General features: G+C 40.2%; 3 protein-coding genes and 1 long non-coding RNA gene across 5 annotated transcripts; 3 read left to right on the top strand and 1 right to left on the bottom strand.

Annotated features, from left to right (window-relative positions):
- Positions 1-451: 451 nt before the first annotated feature.
- LOC113150435 (potassium voltage-gated channel subfamily V member 2-like) lies at positions 452-2,339 on the top strand. Its single transcript, XM_026342966.1, has 2 exons — positions 452-1,783; positions 2,073-2,339. The coding sequence occupies exons 1-2, from the start codon at positions 452-454 to the stop codon at positions 2,337-2,339; spliced, it is 1,599 nt and encodes a 532-aa protein (XP_026198751.1).
- A 1,893-nt stretch (positions 2,340-4,232) lies between these two features.
- LOC113150824 lies at positions 4,233-5,972 on the top strand. The gene is made up of 4 exons (XR_003297686.1): positions 4,233-4,369; positions 4,927-4,981; positions 5,374-5,472; positions 5,654-5,972. It is a non-coding gene; the product is annotated as an uncharacterized LOC113150824 (long non-coding RNA).
- A 1,424-nt stretch (positions 5,973-7,396) lies between these two features.
- LOC113150434 (purpurin-like) lies at positions 7,397-8,846 on the top strand. Its single transcript, XM_026342965.1, has 5 exons — positions 7,397-7,639; positions 7,747-7,871; positions 8,148-8,284; positions 8,381-8,493; positions 8,569-8,846. The coding sequence occupies exons 2-5, from the start codon at positions 7,758-7,760 to the stop codon at positions 8,844-8,846; spliced, it is 642 nt and encodes a 213-aa protein (XP_026198750.1). The 5' UTR covers positions 7,397-7,639; positions 7,747-7,757.
- Positions 8,847-9,378: 532 nt separating this feature from the next.
- Positions 9,379-15,921, bottom strand: idua (alpha-L-iduronidase). 2 transcript variants are annotated; one of them, XM_026342744.1, is made up of 14 exons: positions 15,596-15,921; positions 13,547-13,687; positions 13,316-13,398; positions 13,027-13,134; positions 12,713-12,808; positions 12,172-12,374; positions 11,869-12,048; positions 11,547-11,760; positions 11,205-11,417; positions 10,984-11,105; positions 10,778-10,903; positions 10,336-10,412; positions 10,044-10,144; positions 9,379-9,916 (listed from the first exon to the last, which is right to left on the bottom strand). In XM_026342744.1, the coding sequence occupies exons 1-14, from the start codon at positions 15,730-15,732 to the stop codon at positions 9,816-9,818; spliced, it is 1,902 nt and encodes a 633-aa protein (XP_026198529.1). In that variant the 5' UTR covers positions 15,733-15,921; the 3' UTR covers positions 9,379-9,815. The 2 variants fall into 2 exon arrangements, with proteins under 2 accessions (XP_026198529.1, XP_026198530.1); XM_026342745.1 differs by having other exon boundaries at positions 13,316-13,396; positions 13,547-13,665; positions 15,596-15,711.
- Positions 15,922-16,184: the final 263 nt, after the last annotated feature.

The following is a 16,184-nucleotide window of genomic DNA, read 5'->3' as shown; positions in this document are numbered from 1 at the left end:
GAAACAATGCGTGAATATTGAAACATCAACTGGTATGTTTTTATCATAACCTTCTTATATGACTTTGTTGCGTAATCTAGGTATTTAAAAAAATGTATGTAGCTAATTAAACATGGAATAAATGGAAAGGTGTGCTTATAAATGTATTTAAACACAGGAACCACTTAAATTAATTGTAGGAAATGTAAGGTCATGTTATAAAGTATTTCTAAACTAGAAGTGAGTGAATTCATGTGCTGCGATATGCCCCGCAGCCAATGTCATGTCAGTCAGGGAGCTCAGCAGGGGATAATGGTATTTAGATGTCCTGTAAGCACACGGATCCTATCAGTCAGCAACATTAATGGGGGCATGAGGCATCCTGCTCCACGCTTAGGTACAGGGGTATTATAGAGCAGTAATGCTGGCTGATCTAAAAGCTCTGTCTGCTGTGTAGTCTGGGGGCATCGGCATGGGCAGCACCAGCAATATGGTAAACTCGCGGAACAGGAGACAGAGTCTCTTCCCCAACTACAAAGTCGCTGCAGACATTAATCGAAGACCCTCAGAAATTGTTTATCCATTAGCCAAAGAAAGCTGTGTGAAGACATGGAACTCCATGCAGGAACTAAGCAGGGACATCTATGACATTTATGCCGAGTATGAGGATGAAGATGATGACAATCCCCCGTGCAGCTTCTCCAAGCAGATTTCACCCACCAAGAAGAACTACATGATCAACATCAATGTAGGAGGAAAACCCTACCAGATAGCCTACAAGATGGCTGCCAAGTACCCCAAGACAAGGATAGGACGACTGGCCACCTATACTGACCACAACATGAAGCTGGACCTGTGTGACGACTACATTGTGACCAACAATGAGTACTTCTTTGACAGGGACCCAGATGTCTTCCACAGCATCTTCAACTTCTACCGGACCGGTGTCCTGTGGATCAAGGACGAGTTGTGTCCCCGCAACTTCCTGGAGGAGATCAACTACTGGGGAGTGAGGATCAAGAACACCCACCGCTGCTGCCGCATCTCCTTCGAGGAGAGGCAGGATGAGCTGAATGAGCAGCTAAAGATCCAAAGGGAGCTGGAAGCAGAGGTGGAGATCGAGGAGAACGAGGAGCTCTTTCATGACATGTTCATGGGGCAGAGGCGCAGGGCTATCTGGAACCTGATGGAGAAGCCATTTTCATCTATCAAGGCCAAGCTGATGGCTGTGACCTCCAGCCTGTTTGTTCTAATTTCATTGGTGGCCATGACTCTCAACACAGTGCAGGAGATGCAGTACAGGACTCCCACAGGTCATCTCAGTGGTAAAACATACTGGGAACATGTGGAGTCAATGTGCATTGCCTTCTTCACCATGGAGTACCTGCTCCGTCTGGTGTCGACTCCTGACCTCAGAGCCTTCAGCAGAAGTGTTCTCAACACAGTGGACCTGATCGCCATCCTGCCGCAGTATCTGCAGGCCATCCTGGAGTTCTTTGACAGTGAGGAAAACTACATGAAGCATGAAGCTGACATGCAGGCAGTGGGGCAGGTGGGAAAGCTGGGCCAAGTGTTGAGAATCATGAGACTGATGAGAATCTTTCGTATCTTGAAGCTAGCTCGACACTCCACAGGTCTGCGGGCTTTCGGCTTCACTCTGCGTCAGTGCTACCAGCAAGTGGGCTGCCTCTTCCTCTTCATCGCCATGGGCATCTTCACCTTCTCTGCCATGGTCTTCACTGTGGAGCACGACATGCCACACACAAACTTCACCAGCATTCCTCATGCATGGTGGTGGGCAGCTGTGAGTACATCTGCAACTGATATATAGATATAGAGATAGAATGCATGAAACTGAGTTATGTGAGTTGAACGTAACTATTTTAAGTTAACTAACTAAGTTAATCTAACTATTAAGTTAAATAAACTTAGAGTTATGTGGAACTTACATACAGTGGCAAGAAAAAGTATGTGAACCCCTTGAGGTTACGTGGAGTTTTGCATGAATTGGTCATAAAATGTGCTCCAATGCTGCTTTGGTTTGTTATTCATGTTTTTCCATCACCAATGACTGCTCTACTCTTTCCCCGCAGGTCAGCATCTCTACTGTGGGCTATGGAGACGTCTACCCAGAGACCATACTGGGTCGTCTCTTCACTTTCATCTGCATCGCTTTTGGAATCATCCTCAACGGCCTGCCCATATCCATCCTCTTCAACAAGTTCTCAGACTATTACTCTAAGCTCAAGTCCAATCAGTACACAGCGTCCACGAAGAAACGAGGGAAAGTGAGATTTGCCAAGAGAACAGTGAAAAAGTTCAACCACGTCTTTGGAAAACGCCATTGTCAGGCACACTGATTTCACATTTCACATGTTCTTGAAGAAATAATATGCTCGAATGTACAACTGTGCAAAAAGGAATGTGATGGGAACAAATAGATGGAATAGGTACATGGGTCCAATCACTACCAGTGGCGTATTAGGACATATATTCCAGTAAATTGGCAGCTTTGTGTTGGTGGGAAGCCAGTGAAGGATCACACATGTGTATGGCTTCTATCACCTTCTACAGTTGAGTTATTAATGGAAACAGAATGAGAAAGTTTATCAACCTATTTGTTTTTCCATTTGATTTAAGGGATTTAAGTAGTATGACTGCTTCCTTAAAATACATATTTTGTATAAAGAAAGTTATATTTTTGTTACTAAAGAGTCAGAAGCATAAAAAGAAACACATAATATAGATAAAGACATATTTTTATGAAGAAATACAAATCACTCGCTTACAATGCAGTTCTTTAATCACTACCCAGGTGCTTCCACTGTGGTTCACATTGTGTCTCAAGTGGTCACAGGGACAAATGAGAGCCAAGTGGAACAACATCCATCCATTTCCTTAACTGCTTATCCACTCAAGGGTCACGGGAGTGCTGGAGCCTTTCCCAGCTATCATCCAGCGAGAGGCAGACAGGTGACCAGTCCATTGCAGAGGCAGACAACATTTCACACTCATATTCACACCTATGGGCAATTTAGAGTCACCAATTAACCTAACAGGCATGTCTTTGGAGGTGGAAGGAAGTCAGAGTACCCGGAGAGAACCCACGCAGACACAGGGAACATGCAAACTCCACCCAGAAAGGTGGATCAAACCTTCTTCTCTCCTTCTTCTGCCCTCTTCCTTCTTGCTGTGAGGTCACAGTGCTAACCACTACACCACCGCCCAGTGGAACAACAACAAGTGTTAATGACTCAACAATCGAGCCTTCTGGATAGAAGGTGAAACGTCTTCAAGAGCTTAAAGGTGGAAAAACCTACACAGACACAGGAAGAACATACAAACAGAGATAGGCACCTGGCCCACTGTTGGATTCAAACCCGGCTCTTTCTTGCTGGGAGGCAACAGTATTGTTGTACTGTATTTTTTTAAATAAGCACATTTAGAGCTTGATACCTGCAACACAATAGAAAATGTTGGACAATAGTAAAATAAGGGAAAAGTTAGTACAAAATAGGAAAACACAAACAGCAAAACTGCATAAACAGTGAACATTTTCCTCAATATGATTATTACACAGCTTCAATGAAATTGGTGAATGTTTAAGTCAGGAATATATGTTTAAATGTGACGTTGGGATCCAATGTGCAAAGATGTTTTTTGTGACCTGAGTCAATTTTAAACTACATATAGAAAAGCAGTCTTTCTGAATCAGATTCCTGCAGTGAAATTGTATATTATCATAACAGTGTTTGTTTGGGTGAAGCGGTCAAATTAGCTTGTTTTGGCCATGAAATAACTTTCATTATGACCATGGCAGCTCCCAGGGCACAGATTCTTTTGTTGGTCTCTGTACTCTACTCTGTACTTTACTGTCTGTAGGTTTCAAAAATCAGCATAGAGCTGGCTAAAAGATATTTGTTGAATTTATTTCAAATTTCTTTTTAATTCAACAGTTTGATCTATAAAGTATGCAGTATAAGTCACTTGCAAAGCATGCAAGTATCACACAATGCATTTTGATAATCTGCTCACAATAAACACTGTGCTGCTCAATAACTTCTCCTTAATGACTAAATACAACAGCTTCATGAGAACTGCACCTGCACACAATAAACAAACATAAACAAGTATCTTTTTATCCTTCTACTACTACTATTATCATTATGATTATGATTATTATTAGTAGTATTATATTATACATGAAAAACACGTCATCACAGTTTGCTCCAGAAGATGGCAGCAAACTGAGCTGCAGTATAAAGACCATAGAAGAAGAAGACGTGTCTTCCCGTTGTGCTCTGCGGTGGTAAAGTGACCTCTGCTGCTAGCTGTTAGCAACTCCTCTAAAACAATGGTTCCTCCAGTTGCAGTATCGCCTTTGATTAAGGTATGTGATTCGCGTTATATTGTGGTAAAAGACTGTGTTGTTGTGAAATAACTTCAATTGTATTTCTCCTTGCTAACTACACGGAGCACTCTCACTTACTAACCATTAGCTGGTAGACATGCTAGCTCAGCTAGCACAGGTGGCTTCAACTTGTCAGTAATTTTAAAGCCTGCAGCCAAACAAAGACCAAGTTAGTAGTTTCTTTTTGGGCTGCATTAGGTTTTAGAAGGCATTTGGTGAACGAAATATCAACAACTGACGTTGTTATTGGCACAGTTTGCATTTACAAGGTGAGCTGTCGCTAGTGTTTTTCTAAATGTAGTAGGAAATGAGGGACATTAATCAAACCGACAGCATTTGTAATAGTATGACATTCAATATCCTGGTTAAAAGACAAACCTGTCATTCATTTAAGCTGTGTGAAATTGCCACAGGTTTTCAAAACCAACTTCGTTATCGTTGTCGCCCACTGCTGCAAACAAAACAGACAAAAAAGAAAAAGTGCAATCGAGATTTTAGTGACTTGTCACTTACGTATTAATTTGTTTTCATTACAGACAGCCAGGTATTCAGCTTTGATTGCCGGCATCATCTATGGCAAGAAGAGATATGGTGAGTTATCCTGCAAATGTACACAGAGATCAGCCTCCTTTAATCCTGAGTAATCTGGACTACATGGGGCAAAGATGTGATATAACAATATAACATGCAATGTTATCAACTACACAAACTGGATTACAAATTAGAATAAATGTCACGGATTTATAAAGATCTCCACAAAAGCATTTTAAGTCAGGAGGGTGAAAGTTTATCTGTTTAGGTTCATTATAGACGCATGCACCTATTCATTCATATACACATGTACATCTTGCTCGGTGAAGCTCAATAAGATGTGCCCTTCGAACTCATGTAACCAGATCTCATTTGGGGACACAGTGGAGTTAATGATGGGTGCCGTTCTTTTCACTTAACCAACATAATCTTTAATGTCCTCCTTTGCTCAGATTATTTGAAGCCTATTGCAGCTGAGGAGAGAAGGATTGAGGAAGAGGAGAAGAAGGTCCGTGAGGAGCAGGAGCGTATTGCCAAGCAGCTAGCAGAAGGTAGCATCACTATGTTTATTTTCACACCCTATATACAGCTTCCAGTGTGCACATGCAAACGTCTGCATGTTGCACACTGGCACAGCTGCTGTCATGTCACCATTTGATATTAATAATTGTGGATTGTATTTAAAAAGTGAAATCCCAAATGTAACATTCTCATTTAACTTTCTCCTTACAGCAAACGAAGACACCATTCTGAAGTAAAGCTTGTGTACTGTCTGAGGATGTCCACGTCCATGTGCACTTTCCAAACCTTTCCCTCCTTTTTCTGGAGTAACGATGGCAGAGCTGATCACAGGCAGACACTCCCATGTTGTGGATGTGTTCACTGTTCACCTTAAGTAATACACACCCTCCTTGATCGCCAGATACATCTATTAAAGTGATTTAGGCTCCTGAACTCAAATATTGTAATAGTGCTAATTTAGCTGCACTAAGTTATTGAGGTTATGTTTGTAATGAAGCAATGTCATAAACACAACTACAAGTACACAACAGCTGGTGTCATTTCATTTTTTCGATTGAAATTCATTAAAAATGTGAATGTGATCCAATTTATTTTTTCAAAGCGTTAGTGGACTAGTGTCACATTAATAATCCCACCAAGATGAAAATCCTAACTTGTAGGTGCTTGTATGTGAACTTCATTGTGTACCTTTACCTATTACTCTGGTTGAAAATTGTCTGTCAATAGGCAAAATAAGAAAACCATATCAGCTGCAAGTGAATTAATGATTTCCACTCCCGATTAACTTGATACTATATAGTAAAAAATACTTTGTTCTGTCATCAGCAAGTGTTTTAAGAAGACCATTTAAATCTAGCTTTAGTTTTAGATCAAAGTTGCAGAGTTGACATTGTTGACATGTCCCAGGTCAACTTGATGGCTGTGACAGCACTGAACAAACCATGATGTCAAAGCACACAGGCCTTACTGTACTAAACATCCTACTAAAGAGGGGGTATTATTAGAACAACAACAAACCTGGGCTGACTAAAAATACAGACTTACTGGCACGGTACACAGTCTTTCACCTACTGTAGTAAACAAATCACCTCAGGACTGGTGAGGTGAATCAATACAGTTTCATTTTTTAGGTATATCTGAAAAAAGTAAATGAAAGAAACTATTTATTTATTCAAAACAAAACAAAGAAGCAACAGATGGAAAACATTAAAACTAGTCATACCTGCCTAAATAGCAGCAAGATGTAACCAGCGTTTTGTTTTATACAACATCTTTACACGTGAAATTAGAGCACTGTCACTGAAACACAAACTTTCTTTCTGCACTGGCAGTTGTTGCATAAACAGTGTAAACGTCCTTTAACACAACTGTTTCCTATATGACGTTTTGCCTGAGATTACACCTTGAATCTTTGGAAACATTTACAGGTTACTTAACCAAAGGAAGAAGGCGGGAACATCCGATTTTACATTGGAAGATATTACTGTGTGTTCATTCATCTGATCTTTACAAAGATTTTACATCCAAATGTAAAACGGATTTAGGATGTTTTGTGTTTACATACAGTTTTAGCTGCAGTAATTAACATTAAAGCCCCATATGCCTAAAGTGAATGACATTCACTTGAAGATCAATAAAGTATTTAAATAGAAGTCCAGCCAATTGGGAGCATTTAATTTGACAAAAGGCCAACAAACGTGAGGGAAGAGGACTAGTTTTGTGGACCTTATGTACATAAAAAAAACTCCTAAACTCAGAGTCACGTTGTAACAGTTTCTCAGAGGTGGGACTCAACCAATCTGTACTATTTAGGCTTGGACTTATTTTAACTTTTCATGTAACTTTAGTGCCCAAAATACACCTGTTGGCTATAAACGCACCAGACGTGAGTGTGTGACTTGAGGCTCAGGCCACCTCTTTCCCGCAAGCGGCTCCCATAATGCAGCCCTACGAACAATTACATAAAACCCCATACACTGCTGGATGCGAGGTTTCATCAGCTTACTGCAGGGGATTTTGATAACTGGATTAGTGGTAGATTTAAACTCTGAATTTAGATTCGAGAAATGAGAATAATCAGGGAGCGGTCTGTGCCTCGGGTATAAAAAGCTGACACACCGTCTTCTCACCACTCAGCTCTGACACAGCAGCAGCTTCTTCTTCACAGACTTCCTGCAGCTTCATTCTACACCTCAGGTAAGATGCTGCTCATTCTTTTGGTTTAGCTGGTTGCAGCCTCTGTAGGTAACTAAAAATAAAAACCACCCTATTATAATTAATGTTACATGCTTAACTTTGGCTAGAATCGCCTAGAATGGACTTCCAGCTCTTTGCCCTGGTGATGTTGTTCCTGGCCTGCATGGAGCAGAGCTTGGCGACCTGTGTGGTTGACAGCTTTACAGTCAAAGAGGACTTTGACGCCAAAAGAGTGAGTTCAGAAATTGAGTTAGTAAGATGAACTAATCCTGAAATAAAGTTCAGTACTAAGAACCTTCAGCATTGATTTGGTTTTTTATCACTTTAACCACCAGGATTTCTACTATATAACTATGCAGAACAGCTCCTATAGATGAAGATGTCAAGTTGTTAAGACAACTGAACTTAACAGGGATAGATCAGCATACAGTTTATTACTTACTACAACCTGTCACCTTAAACCACAAATTTCACTCAGTACAGTTCATGTTCATTTTCAAACCAACAGTATGCAGGAAAGTGGTACGCTCTGCAGAAGAAAGATCCAGAGGGTCTGTTCCTGGACGACAACATCTCCGCTGAATACACTGTGGGAGACGATGGTGCCATGGTTGCCTCCTCCAGGGGCAGAGTCACTCTCTTTGGGTGGGTATTTATCATATTTAGCCTGAATCTCATATGTTTAACTAAATAAATTCCTACAAATAAATGGAACATTTATTTCTCCACGTGATGTCAAAGCTTCTGGGTGGTGTGCGCTGACATGGCTGCTCAGTACTCAGTGCCCAACCCTAGCACCCCAGGAAAGATGTTTATGGACTACCAGGGACTGGCGAGCTACCTGTCAAGTGGCGGTAAGCCTCTTCAAACCTATACAAACACTATCACAGATACAGCAGAGACTAATGGCTCCATATCTGCTCTTGCAGGTGACAACTACTGGGTCATTGACACAGACTATGACCACTACGCCATCACCTATGCCTGCCGCACCCTCAAGGAGGACGGAAGCTGTGAAGACGGCTATGCACTGGTCTTCTCCCGCAACCCCCGTGGTCTTCCTCCTGCCATCCAGAGAATAGTCCGCCAAAAGCAGGAGGAAATATGCATGGCCGGACAGTTCAAGCCGGTACTGCAGTCTGGTACGTGCTCAGTCTTTCACATTCATCTTAATAAACAAATGAAACGGGGATCACGGTTGACTTGAGATTAGACAAATATTCTAATTTTCAAGCATCATTGCCATTCTAGTATTTCTTAAATTTAAAATCTGAAAACTGAGGTAAATCTCAGCTAAATTGTGTGTTTTTCTCAGTTATTACTTACTTGTAGGGTAAATTTAACTTTGGTACATTTAATCTCATCCGACACTTTTCTCTTCTGTCTGTATTCTCAACAGGAGCTTGCTAAACGAATCCCAACCTGGAGTTTATTGAGGAGCCCTTTGTTGCCATCGCTGAGTTCCAGCGTCATAGGAGAGAATTATCGGATAAATCCAATTCCAAGATGTCCCATGAAAACATGAATTATCTAGTCAAAATGAAATATATATTACCATGCCAAATCCAATGAAACCCCTGAGTGAATCTGACTCCAGATGTACAGTATTGCCACACTGATGGGTAACATCTGAACATTCTGTATTGTGACAATAAATTTTGCAAAGAAACTTGCTGTTGTTCTTGTCTTTATGAAAAAGAATCCACAATAATCCACACACAATGAAAATTAATTATGTTTTAAGTATGAAAAAGTTTCTCTAATGTTAATTACTATACTAATTAAGCAGATGTCTCCTTCAGTACTGATGACACGTCTTAGACAGGAACAACAGAATACAACCTGATCCTGCCCCAGAGCTTCAGTGATCACAAAACAAAACTCAAGCAGCAAATGCTTATTGATCAGCTGCTTTTATCTAATATTCGTTAAGTGCTGTATTTAGAGAGGACTTAAATTAAAGGTTGAAACTGCTTTATCAAAAATTCTAATGTCTTTATTACTGTCAAATACAAATAAGCATAAATAACAAATGTGGTTGGACAGATGAGACTGCACTTGATTAATAAAAAAACATCTCTATAAAAAGGATTTACATTTGATTAAATGAAAAAATGCAAATAGCACACTATGTTTAGAAATATAAACATAATATGGTTGCCAGAAGACTTGACCTCTAGTTTTCCTCTGAATACCTCTCAGGCAGCGAGTACGCCCCACTCCTTCCCCAGTAGTCCACAGCTCGAACTCTGTATAGACCGTCAACTCCCTGGTCCACTGCAGAAAACCATGTGGTGTGTCATAATTTATTGTAATTAATTAAATTAATTAATTAAAATAATGTGAGTACATGTTGAAAGGTAAAGGGCACTGCATTTTGACATTTTGTCGCTATATCACTTACCAGGTGAGTAGACATATGAAGTAAAAATGGTGTTCTGTTTATTAATCCTGCTGAATGTCTTGTGGTCTGTGGAGAATTCTACTTCAAATGTCCCGATGCATCTGCAAATAAAAAGAATAAAAGGTCATGTATGCTTAGTGCCATGCATATTGTGTATATACTGTAATTCCCAGTATCACGATACAGGGAGTAAATCTACTGAGCTGCTGCTGCTGAAGAAACAGCGCTGGATAATAAGCAGAGTTTTTGCAGTGACAGATACAAGAACAATGAAACAGCCGTGTGCACCTACTTGGAGTCAACACAGTGATCAGACCAGACAATCAGGACTTGGCCTCTTGTGATTCTGATGAAGTGCAACCCAGTGACCTAATCCAGAGTCAAAAATGGTTACAGTACATACTCTCTTAAAAAGACCAGTGTCATTTCCAGACATGAATATGTCACTATCACTCTAATTATAATACTTTCTCTTGAGCAAATGTAAGTATTTAGTGGGCACCACACATTGTGTAGCACCTTCACACAACACAAGAGCACCCCGTTAACATCATATGCTGCCTGTGGCATTTCAAACCGTGAGGACACCTTTTCTGAATCTGCAGCAGCCCCGGTCTTTTTCTGTTGGCTGCGGGCCTTTACATGTTTTCATCGCAACACAGGCTCTAAGTTACATCACTTGACACAAACACACACAGAAGAAGCCCCAAACTATTCTGTGTGGCGGCACTGACCTGGTCTGGCACGGCTCTGGGCTGGGCGCAAACATGGATGAGAAGCACAGAAGGCACAGGCAGTTTGGCTTTCAGAGTCAGAGTGTCCCCTGCAGGAACCTCATGGGGTCCATCAACATGAGGGTCCTGGCACAATGACACAGCATCAGTGGGTCAAAACCCTTTACAAGAAAGCAAAACACATATAATGTGTATAATGTGTATACCTGAGTACTCCTGAGGCGTCTGAACTGTTCTGCTGTGGGATAATCAGGGCTACCCATGTTCTGCCACAGCTGGTATGGGTTGGTTACATTGTTGTCCATGTAATATGTGACATACACAAGATCTAGATACAGATCAGAACAGGCAGGGCTTTAATGAGCTACTCACACACAGATATAAACTGAATATAAACTAACATTAAAGGGCATTTTGTTAAACCTACTCTCCTTTTGGGCAGACAGTCCTTGCAGTGTAACAGTGACACCATCAGTCCTGGTGGAGGTGCTGTTGTCGTCGCTGTTATAGACCAGCACTGCTGCCTGCCAGCTGTCTGAGCCGCCTGGTATTACAGGTTTGTGGCTGCTGGAGAGAACCCCCACCGTGCTGCTGTTGGCTCCTGGTGAGTTAAAAACCTCCGCTACGACCTGTGTCTCTCCTGAGAGTGGAATCACATACAGGAAAGACATTGAGAACATTAAAATAATATTAAACTGCAACACCTGGAGACTTGAGCTATTCCTGTACAGCAGGTACTTAAAAACGTAAACTTTAATTTTAGAGTCACCTAGCAAAGCCAATAGGCCCATGACAGTGAGGACAGGCTTCCTGATCAGCTGGACATGAGGCGGCTGGGTATTGTTGACCTGGAAGCGGGCGGTCAGTGTGCGCTGAGTGAAGGGGTGTGGGTGGTAGCTGAGGAAGGCATTGTCGTTGCTCAGTAGGGTGTAGTTGATGGTGTTTGCGTTATTCAGCAGCAGATCCTGGTGCTGGTTTATTATCTGATGGAGGGAAAAGCACAACGGAAGGGTAAATGTCTCTTCACCTTTCAGTATTGGAACATGCACTTAATCTCTAGGAGCTTGCTCACTTCGCTTCAGTCACCTCACCTTCACCACCATGGCAGCGTAGGTCACATCGGCCCTCCACTCCTGCGGCCTGGACCAGCCCACCAGAGGATCAGCCTCATCATTGTAAACAGGGAGGCTGTGGAAGTGGGGGAAGCGCTCCTGGATCTCTCCGATAGTCTGGATCTCCTGCTGTAGAATGGGCAACGAGTATCCCCCTCCCTAAAGGAGGGCAACAACAACAAAAACAAGTGATTATATTTGTTATCTGTTTGGCGATGAATAATGCTGACCAATGCAAAAAAGTTCTGTTCTGTGCAACCGTTCTATGTATGCTCTACTGACCTTCTTGTGCAGGGCAATGTAATCAATCGTGACTCCAGTCTCTCCAGTGAAGTAGTTGGTGCCGTTGTAGCAGTGCTGCAGCATGGCCCAGCAGTATGGGGAGTGTGGTGGGGAGTGACAAGAGTCTCCTGGACCCCCAAACCTGAGGAGACTGCTGGCAGCACGCAGACCCTCCGAACAGGCGTCATAGTAGTTTAGAAACCCTAAAGAAAAGAACCACAGGACGGCTTTTTGAATAAAGTCCAGTAACAACATTCTCTGGTGATTCTCTCATTTGTTAAATGCAAGCATGTTAATAAAGACACTAAATTCCAGGTTTAGTTCTTTTGGTGGTAAAAGCCCATCACTACCACATTTTTTGGTTGTCTTACATGTCTTGATGGTCATTCTTAGAGCTCTATGACATTTAAACAAAAAGGCTCATCACTTCATACAGATGCTACAGGCTCTGGAGCTCCCTGACTCCCACATTATTACCACTGTAACATCCTCTCATAACTAATTAAATGAAAACGCCATCTAGGATGCGTTACGGGTTTACCTTGAATTGACATGGTGACATTATCAAAGTCGTGGTTGTTCGGCTCGTTCCATGTTTCAAAGTTCCACTGAGAAACACTCCCCAGACCGTATTTGTCTGTAATCAACAGTGAACATTATGTAAGAGCAGAGTCCGTTTTATATTTTGGGTCAGTTTTATTGTGAACTACAAATGGTTTCAGAAATCAAAATAACACAAACATCTTAGAGTTCTGGTCAGGTTCTCAATTGTCAATTTTCGCATTCAAGTTTTACCAACCATTATTACACGGTGTGGAGGGCAAACACCTTTAACGAGGACAGAAATACACTCACCTATGTACCTCGAGGCTATTAGATAGACCAGATTTCTCCACTCGGCCACTTGTGATTTGTTTTCAAAGTCAGTGAAGTAGTTCGAAACGCTGCCCATAAGCTCAAAACCTGAAAACCAAAAATGCACAAAATAATTATAGTTCAAATATTAATTGTACCCACTACCAAAGTAAAATGGAATATGTTATTAAAACTCTGTGTTGTCTTGAAAACAAAAACAGATAAAAAAAAAAACATGAAGACTAGTGCGATTTATCAGAGAGGAAGATGACTTTAACACACGGAGTACCTGGTCGGAGTCCATTAATCCACAGGAGTTCTATCAGTTGGTCCAGTTTGGTGAAGTTGTACTGGGGTCGCCCTCCAATATCTCTAAAATAACAGAGAAATACTCGAAAAACCACCTGCTGGAACTTAAACTAGACAAATCTTCAATCTTCTATTCATATGAATAAATAGATTAACATACTTCATGCTACAGATCGCTTATGTAGGAGGTTCCTCCTGCTGGATCACTTACTGTGCACTGATGAGCTCCAGCATCCAGTGTATCCTGACCTGCTGGATCCCTCCATGAGGGACTGAGCCCACATAGGCCAGGTTCAGCTGCTGGTCGATGCTCAGGTCAAACTGGTGGGCCTGGGTATGAGGGAGAGGGGGGCTGAAACAAACAACACTGGACTGTAAAAAAGTAGTGATGCACCAGTGACACAAAACACATACATGTGTTTATATACATATATATGTATGTATGTATATGTACACTGTATGTATATGTATGTATATGTACACAGTATGTATATGTATGTATGTACACTGTATGTATATGTATGTATGTATGTATGTATGTATGTATGTATGTATATGTACACTGTATGTATATGTATGTATGTATGTATGTATGTATATGTACACTGTATGTATATGTATGTATGTATATGTACACTGTATGTATATGTATGTATGTATGTATGTATGTATGTATGTATGTATATGTACACTGTATGTATATGTATGTATGTATGTATATGTATGTATGTATGTATATGTACACTGTATGTATATGTATGTATGTATGTATGTATGTATGTATGTATGTATGTATGTATGTATGTATGTATGTATGTATGTATGTATGTATATGTATATGTACACTGTATGTATATGTATGTATATGTACACTGTATGTATATGTATGTATGTATGTATGTATGTACACTGTATGTATATGTATGATGTCTGTCTGTATCTAGTACCTGTCTGTCTATGTATGTATATGTCCCGTATGTCTCTGTTGTGTCTGTAATGTATGTATTATGTATGTATGTATATGTACACTGTATGTATATGTATGTATGTATGTATAAGTACACTGTATGTATATGTATGTATGTATGTATATGTACACTGTATGTATATGTATGTATGTATGTATGTATGTATGTATGTATATGTATGTATGTATGTATGTATATGTATGTATGTATATGTATGTATGTATATGTACACTGTATGTATATGTATGTATGTATGTATATGTATGTATGTATGTATGTATGTATATGTACACTGTATGTATATGTATGTATGTATATGTACACTGTATGTATATGTATGTATGTATATGTACACTGTATGTATATGTATGTATGTATGTATGTATATGTATGTATGTATATGTACACTGTATGTATATGTATGTATGTATATGTACACTGTATGTATATGTATGTATGTATGTATATGTATGTATGTATGTATGTATATGTACACTGTATGTATATGTATGTATGTATGTATGTATATGTATGTATGTATATGTACACTGTATGTATATGTACACTGTATGTATATGTATGTATGTATATGTACACTGTATGTATATGTATGTATGTATGTATGTATATGTATGTATGTATATGTACACTGTATGTATATGTATGTATGTATATGTACACTGTATGTATATGTATGTATGTATATGTACACTGTATGTATATGTATGTATGTATGTATGTATGTATATGTATGTATGTATATGTACACTGTATGTTGTGTCCGTATGTATATGTAGTTGTATATGTACACTGTCTGTATTGTATATGTTGTATATGTCCTGTATGAAAATCCACTGGTATTAGTCACCCAATCAGACAACAATTGTCATGCAGGACACTGCCCCCTGTCGCAGAAAACGGGTAAAGCAGTTCCTTAAAACTGAAAACATTGAAATAATCAAATCTAGCCCAGAGTCCTGATCCAAACCCAGTAGAAAACCTCTGGAAAATCCTTGGACACAAATTATGACCAGAAAACCCACTACAGTCCTTAAGAAGAGTGGAGCAGAATCACTCCAGAGCAGTGGGACAGACTAGGGATGTCCTGTGGCCGCAGGTGTGTTGAAGTCATGAGCATGGAGGTATTAAAAGGTATTAAAAGTAATTTTATAAAAACATGATTCGGTATAAAAACATGAACTAATTCACTTCTTCATTTCAATAACTTTCTGCCTCGTCTCCACCACTGTGAACACTGCTGGACTGTGTGTAGCTGTTTATATCTGACCTACCAGAAACCAGTGCTTCTCCAGAAGTGTTTCAGATCCCCCGCAGGTCTCCTCACATCCACTGTGATAACATATGAGGAGCTTGAGGTTCCGGAAATATTAATAAGAAACGCAAAGACAGTAAAAGTTTTCCAACGCATCTCTGCGACCGAGCGTGGCTAATGAGCGTAAAATACAACAGAAACGATGCGACATGAGCGCCGAGAGGTCAACTTAAAACCACATATGTCCTTAAAAACCTTGTTAGGAGAAAGAAACTATCACTCTCACAAAGGTGAAACAGATCAAAACACATCTCCAGTCCACTCAAAAAGCTGCAGTCGCAGTCAGCTGAGTATGATGACGTTTATTAACTGCGACACTTGTAGTGGATATCATGGATATTAAATCTGTTTATATAAAGAAGAGCAAATTCAAATGATTTCTACAATCCCCTGAACAATCAAATAAAAAATGTAAAAAAAAAATTATATGTAAAAAACAAAACAAAACAAAAAACAGGAAATTGCACTGTTTATGGTGGTGAAAACCTGTTTCAAAGGTGCAACAACCCTACTAATGCTATGGAAGCTATTTCCTACTGGCTTTCAGC

Source organism: Anabas testudineus, chromosome 9 (genome assembly GCF_900324465.2).
Source record: "Anabas testudineus chromosome 9, fAnaTes1.2, whole genome shotgun sequence".
NCBI lineage: Eukaryota > Metazoa > Chordata > Actinopteri > Anabantiformes > Anabantidae > Anabas > Anabas testudineus.
Note: the sequence above shows the minus strand (reverse complement) of the source record. Positions and strands in the feature narration are given on the sequence as shown.

What these genes read in the sequence shown, in the direction of transcription:
- LOC113150435 (XM_026342966.1), top strand. Translation starts at nt 452, where the DNA reads ATGGGCAGCACCAGCAATATGGTAAACTCGCGGAACAGGAGACAGAGT. An exon ending in ATGCATGGTGGTGGGCAGCT is followed by an intron (nt 1,784 to 2,072) that starts GTGAGTACATCT and finishes CTTTCCCCGCAG; the next exon opens with GTCAGCATCTCTACTGTGGG.
- LOC113150434 (XM_026342965.1), top strand. Translation starts at nt 7,758, where the DNA reads ATGGACTTCCAGCTCTTTGCCCTGGTGATGTTGTTCCTGGCCTGCATG. An exon ending in AGGACTTTGACGCCAAAAGA is followed by an intron (nt 7,872 to 8,147) that starts GTGAGTTCAGAA and finishes TCAAACCAACAG; the next exon opens with TATGCAGGAAAGTGGTACGC. An exon ending in GGCAGAGTCACTCTCTTTGG is followed by an intron (nt 8,285 to 8,380) that starts GTGGGTATTTAT and finishes GTGATGTCAAAG; the next exon opens with CTTCTGGGTGGTGTGCGCTG.
- idua (XM_026342744.1), bottom strand. Translation starts at nt 15,732, where the DNA reads ATGCGTTGGAAAACTTTTACTGTCTTTGCGTTTCTTATTAATATTTCC. An exon ending in TGTCACCATGTCAATTCAAG is followed by an intron (nt 12,375 to 12,712) that starts GTAAACCCGTAA and finishes TCTTTTCTTTAG; the next exon opens with GGTTTCTAAACTACTATGAC. An exon ending in CCAGAGCCGTGCCAGACCAG is followed by an intron (nt 10,413 to 10,777) that starts GTCAGTGCCGCC and finishes ACTCTGGATTAG; the next exon opens with GTCACTGGGTTGCACTTCAT.